The following is a 10,725-nucleotide window of genomic DNA, read 5'->3' on the forward strand; positions in this document are numbered from 1 at the left end:
CGATATTTGCTATTTCCCTGATAAGAGACGAAGATGCAAAGTCATTCAACTGGTTGTTCGATACATTTCTACGGTGCATGAACAACAAGCACCCAACTTGCATTCTAACAGGTGAGTTCAAAAAAAAAACTCCTTAAGTTTCATCATCTTTTTCAGTGTATGGGTCTGTGTTTGTTGGGTACATTTGTTTTGTCTGAAAATAATGTAAAGAATGCAGTTCAACCACTGTAAGCACAGAAGTCCAACTAGAAGTACAAGAAAGCAAAATTATCTGTCACATGTTTAGAAAAAAATTAGTTATGAATGTGAAGTTCAAGTACATCAATCATAGAAGTTCAAGGACAAATCTGTAAGATAAATATATGTAGCATGTTCAGAAAAATATAGTTATTTACGTGAAGTTCAAGCACCGCCACCACAGAAGTTCAACAACAATGCTTTAAGAAAAAATTTGATTGCGACACTACTAGTTTGTCCTACTACTAACTGTGATGTTCAAGCACTGATACCAAAGAAGTTCAGCAACGCTGCTGTAAAGAAAAAAATACATGTGACATTCTTAGATACCATACTGCCAAGATGTGTAGTTCAAGTACTTGTACAACATAAGTTCACCATCGGTACAAAAAAAGAATCAAGTTTCATTTTTTTAATTCATGCAGACCAATGCCCATCAATGGCGAAAGCTATACCACAATCATTTCCAAACACCGTCCACAAGCTATGCCATTGGCACATCACGAAGAAGTATGGGGAATACCTCGCGTTGTTGTACAAAAAGTATAAAACATTCACAGAGGAGTTCACAGCTATATTAAACTGGCTGTTGATGCCAACGGAGATTGAAGATGCCTGGGCTAAGCTTGTGCACAACTACAAACTGGAGAACGACCAGATGATGATGCAGCTCTGGAGTGATAGGAAGATGTGGATTTCAACATATTACAAGAACATATTCTGTGCTAGAATGACTTCCACAGAACGAAGCGAGAGCATGAACCACGTGCTAAAGAAAGGGTTTGTCAAGGGGACCCAGAACCTACACAAGTTTGCTAGGAGGGTCAATGCTTGCATACAAACTCGGATGCAGAAGGAGAACGAGCAAACAATCACCAGCATGGTATGATGACAAGTACAAAACACCCCCATCATGTTCTGTTTTACCTTCAACATGTGCACTTTGAATTTAAAAAAATGAAACCCATGACTCTGCTTCGACTAATATCTCACTTTTTGACATGTGCAGACCAATCCTGTGACAAAAACAACTTACAGCTACGAGGAAGACATGTCTATCAAGTACACAGAGCCGTGTACACTGAGATGAGGAATAGGCTGAGAAAGGCCACACTATTTCACGCAAAGCGTATAGCAGAGCCCACTAAGTACCTTGTGTACTACCACAACAAGCCTGGCAATGATGACGAAGAAAGATTTTCCTGGTCAAAGCATGAATTCCAGGTTGTAGCTCACCCAGAGAAGGAAATATACGAGTGCGAATGCAAGCTCTGGACACACACAGGTGAGCGAAAAAACAAGATCATTAAATAGCTAGACTAGTAGTATCATATCAAAATTTATGAAACTCACTGCTGGCTCACAAACTATGTATTCTGCATTCATCACAAAAATGTAGGCCTGTTCTGCCTTCACATCATGAACATACTGGACTACATCAAGCCTGACAAATTTCCAAACAAGTATATCCTCAAACGGTACACAAAGACTGCAAGATCACAACTAACCTTTGATACAAGGGACTACAACACAACTACATCGGATGGCAGCTCAAGGCTATCGAAGCAAGACATCTTGCTGCAGCTGAATTTGATGGTTAACAAGAAAGCGATGAGATGTGACCAGCACTATGACAGAGCCTACTATGTTCTCAAGAGGCTTGTGGAAGAGCTTTATGCAATACATTTAGCAAATCAAGCGGATGCTGACGAAAGGATGGCTGAAGAGGACGCTGAAATTGAAGATGACCTTCATTATTATGCAGCTGAAATGCTCAACGCCGCCGCTGAAGCCAACCAATGCAAGCAGGGTGATGGCCAATCAATGGAGCAGCAACAGCAAGAGACGATGAAATTGCCGTTGTATTCTGAAACAAAGGGTAGGAAGAAAATTACTGTAGCAAAGAAAAGTGACAAGACAGCTCAAATGAAGGCAGCACCTGCAGGAAGAGTCGTCGTGCACGATGAGAACGGAGTGCCACTTGGACACAGGAAATGCAGTTTGTGCAACCAGGTTGCGGGACACAACAAGCTAACCTGTCCAACACTATAGGAAAGAAACAATGCTGAGGAGATCAAGCAAACCAAATCTCAAAAACAGCAGCCCAAAGTTATGGAACAAAAGAAGGGACCACAACCAAAGAAAGCAAGTAGCGGAGTTTGTAGCATACACAAGGAGTATGAACCACATAATACAAGAACATGCCCGAAGCACGTAGATGCTGAAAAGACAAGCAAAATGCGAGAGAAGAAACAGAAAGCAAGACCTAGAGCCAACAACAAGAAAGTGGTGGAAGATGAAGAGGAAGACGAAGAGGAAGACGACGTCGAAGAAGAGGAAGACGAAGAGGAAGAGGAAGTGGAATGCGACGATGAAGAGGAAGAGGACGATGAAGAGGAAGAGGTACATGTCAAGCAAAAACCTATACCACCAAAGCCTTGGAGGAGCGCAAGGCTCATGAACAGTTAGAATAGGTCAATTAACTCAATGCACAACTTGTGTCATGTCAATGTGCAGAACATTATGTCATCCCCTGGTAACATACACTGTGAAGTTCAAGTAATATTACTGCAGAAGTCCTGGTATGTTATGGCAGGAAGTGATGTGCTGGTGCTGTATTGCATGAAAGAGCAAGCAGTAATAAATTGAAAAACATACACTATGAAGTTCAAGTAATATTACTGCAGAAGTCCTGGTATGTTATGGCAGGAAGTGATGTGCTGGTGCTGTATTGCATGAAAGGGCAAGCAGTAATAAATTGAAAAACATACACTGTGAAGATCAAGTAATATTACTGCAGAAGTCCTGGTATGTTATGGCAGGAAGTGATGTGCTGGTGTTGTATTGCATGAAAGAGCAACCAGCTAAATAATCATACAGTTTTGAAGTTCATGTCAGCTTAAAGAAGAAGTTCTGGTATGTAAAATCGATGTAGGAAAAGAATATGCTTAAAAAATAAAGTTTCGCCGCATAAACTAAGGTTAGCAACCCTAAGACAACGCGTTCAAATGTGAAGTTCTGCTTGGATACGTGCAGAAGTTCATGTACAATGCAACAAAGATAAAGAAACATCAACAATATTTGTACACAGATTTACATATGAAATACGTTCGCACTTGAAAAAACACAAAAAACAAATATAGATTCTACGCAAAAGCATACATATTGGTTGGGTTGAACATTACCAACACATTACACAACACAGAATATCCTCTCAATCTGAAACCAGCAGCCCAGCCACATCTCAAAGCAGAAGTTCAAGTCTACGATCATATGTTGGGAGCCCAAAAATAAACAACACAAAAAAAATCAAGTAGTTCAACCAAAACTGAGGCAGAAGTTCTGGTCCATCTGATGGCGCAAAAACATTCAACACATCGATATTGAAAAACGACGCAGTACATTCAAATTCACAAAGCCAAATCATTCTTCACACCAAATGCATTTGTCCACAATATCATAAGTAATAATGCTGCACCTATAGATACACAAATCACTAAAAACATTCTTACAACCAAATCTTTACGGAATTGTTCCAATCATTATCAAACCTAAAAATCTGTACGAAATCAAATCTACAATGAAACTAATGTTTCGCATTCACGGGCCAACGGACTGGATCTCTTTAGGGAGCTCTGAACGCATGACTTCATTCTTCTCGCTAAAAATCAGAGTGTGCATGAACTCATCCTTCCAGTCATCTGCAGCAGCCTGCAAACAAAGAAAGGTGAAAACGATGGTTTAGTAATGGATATCTAAAACCACAACAGGAGCGTCTCAGCAAAAACACACAAGAATAATCAAAGGATGATGAGACAAGAACAAAGACAGAACATACTTCCACATCACCAAAATCTTCAACAACCTCATCGCCATCATACAAAGAGCAGAACTTCACGGCAAAGAAACCACAATCATTACTCTTCTGCTTCGGAACATCGATGAAAGTCGGCCTCTTTGCAATAGTCACCCAGTTAGGCTGCTTGCTCGCCTTGTATGTAGCCTTGCCGTACACCTCCTCGAGAAACCCAACAAATCTCTTCATCTGCCAAAAATAACAAAATTAGATGAAGTCAAAAACATGTTAACCACAATAGTTAAGTTCAGGTACATAAAAAAGCGACACTTGCATAAGATCCACCTAAGCAAAATAGCAGAAGTTCAACTTCTAAATGACAGTCAGTTCAAGCAGTATTACCAAAATAGAGGCATCAACATATTTTGTCAACACAAGGCATAATAAACTTCATGTCAAACAAGAGAATGTGAAAGGAGGTTCAGGCTACGAAACACTCACGATATTTTGGCAGTCCCCGTGGAAACTCGTTCGCGACGTTTCCATATTAGCGTAAGAAAGTGAATCAAGGATGTCAATGCTCCCACGATATCTATTCACCACGTACACACTGTAGTGCGCCGTTGTGCCAATTGGCTTGAATAGAATCAAGAAAACCTACAAAAGAATGAAAGGACCGGTGAACACAAACTATAAAGCATATGTACTCAAGAACCGGCATGAACAAAAACTTCTTGACAAACTCAGCAAAAGGATGGACATGAAATTAAAAAAAGCAAGAGTTATGAAAAACTAACCAGCTTTGCATTAAGAAGGTCTTCTTCCTTGCGAACAAACATTGGGAGGAGACCAGGAGATTTTTCTGCATCAAACTTTGGAACTGTTGCGGCATAGAAATCATACTCCAGGCAGTACTGAGCATTCACCAAAACACAACTAAAACACCTCCCAGATGCCACTACAACAAAACTAAGGCAAAAAAGGAGATAGGGGTGCAAAGAACTAAAACCTGTATGAAGTAGGGACTAAGTACAACCCTGTCAGCACTAGTGAAAATCTCAGAGGTCTCCGGCTTATCCTTCCACAAATTTATGAGATAATCCATTATGTCTCCTTCCATCTGCTGCCTTTCACCGAAAAGCGTATAAAGGACACGTCCTGTGAGGTCAATCACATTCCCAGGGATGGTAAACATGCAGTAGCTTGTCCTGCAGAATACAAAAGGTTGGTAAAAAAATATATTAGAAGTTCAGGTACAACAACAAACAGAAGTTCAGACACTATAACTCAAAAGGCAAGAGGAGACATAAAACAGAAGTTCAGATACTACGACAACGGCAGTTCAGACAGTACAACAAACAGAAGTTCAGACACTATAACTCCAAGGCAAGGGAGAAATGAACAGAAGCCCACATACTACAACAACAGAAGTTTCAGACACAGGGTAGCATCTCTGGCAGCAACAAAGTTAAAGAAGAAGAAAACTCACTCAGAATACTTCTCCGGACCGTCTTTACTCAGCACATACTGTTTCAACTTCCGGGCCTCGGATAGATGAGGGTATATGTATTTTTTCAGGGGAGCGACAGGAGAACGCCACTTCAAAGGCAATCGTGATGCTCTCTTGGAGGAAGTTATGTTCCCAGACTCAGCTGCCGGTTTCCTCCTGGTAATCACAGCATTCATCCCACCTCTACCAGCAACAGTACCAGCAGCACATTTAACATTCTTTGGGTAAGCAATCTTCTCAAAATCATCATCGGACAAAATCACTTTTGCTTCGCCTGCTTCGCCTGCTTCGACTGCATCAGCCTTCCTGTAGCAAGGGGTTTTTGGAGTACCACGAATACCACCAGCCTGCTTCCCCAACTTGGAAAGAATGAGAGTCCGAGGTCTATCATCTTCTATCGGAGCTGTACTCATCGGTTCCTCCCTAGTCTGGTATTCCTGTGACCCGAGGAATGAGTAGTGGTAATCGGTCAACTCCAACGGATCCACTATCAAAGAAAAAAGGAAGAGAAAACATCACCATTAAAATACAAATGAAGTTTACGAACATCACAATGTTCAGTCCAACTAATAAAGATGACATGGTTACTACTCAAGCTGACCTAAAAAAATTAGTTGCAGTCAAAAAATAAATGAAGTTTAGGCACAACCAGAGGCACAGTTCAAGATAAACCGATGAACTGAAATCATCATCTCTAAGTTCAATTAGGAAAGAAAATGCTCATGTCCATTTAAGCAATGGAAGGACAGAAATTACTGAAACAAAACACACAAGCAAAATTAAAAAAAGATAGAAATGAAGTTCATGTACAAATAAAATGCTCCTCTCCTTCCAAAACCAGCAGCCCAGCCAGGCATCAAGAAGAAGTCCATGTTCAGAGAAAAATATGAAGTTCAGGTAGCATAAAAGATGCAGTGGAGGTAAGCAGCACAAGTTCCAAAAATACTTACGTGTGTAGTAGCCAAACAGAGCTTGGAAGTCTGTCTCAAACAGGTTAGAAGAAGCGATTGAGTACAACCACGTCTTCCTGATATCCCCGATATTCTCATGGGAATAATTTGCAAGAACCCCGTCATGATACGAATTAACATTCATAGGCATGAAGAATCCGCAGTCGATACTGCCATCAAAGAAGTAAAAGAAATAGTGTTAGGACAGAAAAAGAAAGCCAACGAATTAAACACGTCACAGCTTAAGTACAACTATAGTTAAACAGATGTGATAAAGAGAAAAAGTCGAACTCATACTTGTTTTGCTGCTGGGGGACATCAATCCAATCTAGAGGGAAATGGTCGATGCTAAGAAGACTGAAGGGTGTCTCCCTGTCATTGCTGGCATCCTTCCAAAGCCTCTTGATTTTGTCGGTCATCCGCTGAAACAGGCGTACCGCACATTCATCTTTTGGTCCATAGTAGGAATCGAGAAGCTGGAACGTTGAATTCTTCAGGTCAAGGAATACCGACACCCAATGACCGACACCACACATGGAAGCAGGAATCTCAGGCGGTTCGAAAGTAGGGAAAACAACCTGAAACATCATAAACACATGAATCATTAAAAACTGAGAATTAATATCAGAACGGTACAAAAGAAAAATAAAACAAGTATTAACACAGTGGATCGCACTACAAAACTAATACAGAGGCAAAGAACAAGATATTGCATACCAAATCATGTGCATCCATGCTATCTGGACCACTCGCCCTGAAGTACTTCCTCACACGGGAATCAAATTGACCTCTAAAAATCTTGTCCTAAAATAATGCAGACAACACCAACATATTAAAAAATAGAAAAATGAGACAAACAGGTTTTAACTAAAATGGTAAGGAACAGAAAAGAAAACAAATCACTGTATGGTTGACTTACACAAACCCAATACGGCAGGATGAGTTTATCCGATCCTTGGTACTTTGCACGTAGACAGTAGAGTGCACACTCAGCCACATTAGATGTAAGCATTCCGCGAGGACCAAAAGATATTGCGACTTCTTGAACAGAAGCTTCACACTCCTTGTTTCGCAACATAATCATTTCTCTAAAACAAGCGAATAGAAAGTAAAACAAGTTCAGCAGCAGGAAACTCAGGAAGTTCATAACACATGTAAGCACAGAAGTTCAGCTATATCACAACAGGCAGTACAGTGCAAAAGAGGCCAGAAATTCAGAACCAGAGAAGAAAAAAAACAAGAAGTTCAGGTACATAGATTTGGGAAGTTTTGGTAAGAAACCACAGGCAGTTCACAGGGGGTACATGGATGATGTAAATATTGAGCAGCTGCACTCACCTCTTGGAACGATCATTCCTAAGCCTAGTTACACTGTAATAAAAGTCATCAACCTTCTTTCGGACGACAGCAAGGTCACTATCTGCTCACCTAAAAGAAAATATCAATTAACAGCAACACTCGAAGCACATAGATTCATGACAGTTTCAATTAAGACCAACATTCAAGCACAAACCAACCTTTGATACAAGGGACTACAACACAACTACATCGGATGGCAGCTCAAGGCTATCGAAGCAAGACATCTTGCTGCAGCTGAATTTGATGGTTAACAAGAAGCGATGAGATGTGACCAGCACTATGACAGAGCCTACTATGTTCTCAAGAGGCTTGTGGAAGAGCTTTATGCAATACATTTAGCAAATCAAGCGGATGCTGATGAAAGGATGGCTGAAGAGGACGCTGAAATTGAAGATGACCTTCATTATTATGCAGCTGAAATGCTCAACGCCGCCGCTGAAGCCAACCAATGCAAGCAGGGTGATGGCCAATCAATGGAGCAGCAACAGCAAGAGACGATGAAATTGCCGTTGTATTCTGAAACAAAGGGTAGGAAGAAAATTACTGTAGCAAAGAAAAGTGACAAGAGAGCTCAAATGAAGGCAGCACCTGTAGGAAGAGTCGTCGTGCACGATGAGAACGGAGTGCCACTTGGACATAGGAAATGCAGTGTGTGCAACCAGGTTGCAGGACACAACAAGCTAACCTGTCCAACACTATAGGAAAGAAACAATGCTGAGGAGATCAAGCAAACCAAATCTCAAAAACAGCAGCCCAAAGTTATGGAACAAAAGAAGGGACCACAACCAAAGAAAGCAAGCAGCGGACTTTGTAGCATATACAAGGAGTATGAACCACATAATACAAGAACATGGCCGAAGCACGTAGATGCTGAAAAGACAAGCAAAATGCGAGAGAAGAAACAGAAAGCAAGACCTAGAGCCAACAACAAGAAAGTGGTGGAAGATGAAGAGGAAGACGAAGAGGAAGACGACGTCGAAGAAGAGGAAGACGAAGAGGAAGAGGAAGTGGAATGCGACGATGAAGAGGAAGACGACGATGAAGAGGAAGAGGACGATGAAGAGGAAGAGGTACATGTCAAGCAAAAACCTCTACCACCAAAGCCTTGGAGGAGCGCAAGGCTCATGAACAGTTAGAATAGGTCAATTAACTCAATGCACAACTTGTGTCATGTCAATGTGCAGAACATTATGTCATCCCCTGGTAACATACACTGTGAAGTTCAAGTAATATTACTGCAGAAGTCCTGGTATGTTATGGCAGGAAGTGATGTGGTGGTGCTGTATTGCATGAAAGAGCAAGCAATAATAAATTGAAAAACATACACTATGAAGTTCAAGTAATATTACTGCAGAAGTCCTGGTATGTTATGGCAGGAAGTGATGTGCTGGTGCTGTATTGCATGAAAGGGCAAGCAGTAATAAATTGAAAAACATACACTGTGAAGATCAAGTAATATTACTGCAGAAGTCCTGGTATGTTATGGCAGGAAGTGATGTGCTGGTGTTGTATTGCATGAAAGAGCAACCAGCTAAATAATCATACAGTTTTGAAGTTCATGTCAGCTTAAAGAAGAAGTTCTGGTATGTAAAATCGATGTAGGAAAAGAATATGCTTAAAAAATAAAGTTTCGCCGCATAAACTAAGGTTAGCAACCCTAAGACAACGCGTTCAAATGTGAAGTTCTGCTTGGATACGTGCAGAAGTTCATGTACAATGCAACAAAGATAAAGAAACATCAACAATATTTCTGCATAGATTTACATATGAAATACATTCGCACTTGAAAAAACACAAAAAACAAATATAGATTCTACGCAAAAGCATACATATTGGTTGGGTTGAACATTACCAACACATTACACAACACAGAATATCCTCTCCATCTGAAACCAGCAGCCCAGCCACATCTCAAAGCAGAAGTTCAAGTCTACGATCATATGTTGGGAGCCCAAAAATAAACAACACAAAAAAAATCAAGTAGTTCAACCAAAACCGAGGCAGAAGTTCAGGTACATCTGTTGGGGCAAAAACATTCAACACATCGATATTGAAGAACGACGCAGTACATACAAATTCACAAAGCCAAATCATTCTTCACACCAAATGCATTTGTCCACAATATCATAAGTAATAATGCTGCACCTATAGATACACAAATCACTAAAAACATTCTTACAACCAAATCTTTACGGAATTGTTCCAATCATTATCAAACCTAAAAATCTGTACGAAATCAAATCTACAATGAAACTAATGATTCGCATTCACGGGCCAACGGACTGGATCTCTTTAGGGAGCTCTGAACGCATGACTTCATTCTTCTCGCTAAAAATCAGAGTGTGCATGAACTCATCCTTCCAGTCATCTGCAGCAGCCTGCAAACAAAGAAAGGTGAAAACGATGGTTTAGTAATGGATATCTAAAACCACAACAGGAGCGTCTCAGCAAAAACACACAAGAATAATCAAAGGATGATGAGACAAGAACAAAGACAGAACATACTTCCACATCACCAAAATCTTCAACAACCTCATCGCCATCATACAAAGAGCAGAACTTCACGGCAAAGAAACCACAATAATTACTCTTCTGCTTCAGAACATCGATGAAAGTCGGCCTCTTTGCAATAGTCACCCAGTTAGGCTGCTTGCTTGCCTTGTATGTAGCCTTGCCGTACACCTCCTCGAGAAACCCAACAAATCTCTTCATCTGCCAGAAATAACAAAATTAGATGAAGTCAAAAACATGTTAACCAAAATAGTTAAGTTCAGGTACATAACAAAGCGACACTTAGATAAGATCCACCTAAGCAAAATAGCAGAAGTTCAACTTCTAAACGACAGTCAGTTCAAGCAGTATTACCAAAATAG

The 10,725-nt window shown here is 40.5% G+C and overlaps 1 protein-coding gene across 1 annotated transcript; it reads left to right on the forward strand.

Annotated features, from left to right (window-relative positions):
* The first annotated feature begins 676 nt into the window (after nucleotides 1-676).
* On the forward strand, nucleotides 677-1,327 carry LOC147979388 (protein FAR1-RELATED SEQUENCE 5-like). Its single transcript, XM_087515179.1, has 2 exons — nucleotides 677-1,120; nucleotides 1,247-1,327. The coding sequence occupies exons 1-2, from the start codon at nucleotides 677-679 to the stop codon at nucleotides 1,325-1,327; spliced, it is 525 nt and encodes a 174-aa protein (XP_087371305.1).
* The last annotated feature ends 9,398 nt before the right edge of the window (nucleotides 1,328-10,725 follow it).

The sequence above is a fragment of the Triticum urartu genome, chromosome 3A (genome assembly GCF_056163025.1).
Source record: "Triticum urartu cultivar PI428250 chromosome 3A, HENAU_Tu73, whole genome shotgun sequence".
Classification (NCBI taxonomy): domain Eukaryota; kingdom Viridiplantae; phylum Streptophyta; class Magnoliopsida; order Poales; family Poaceae; genus Triticum; species Triticum urartu.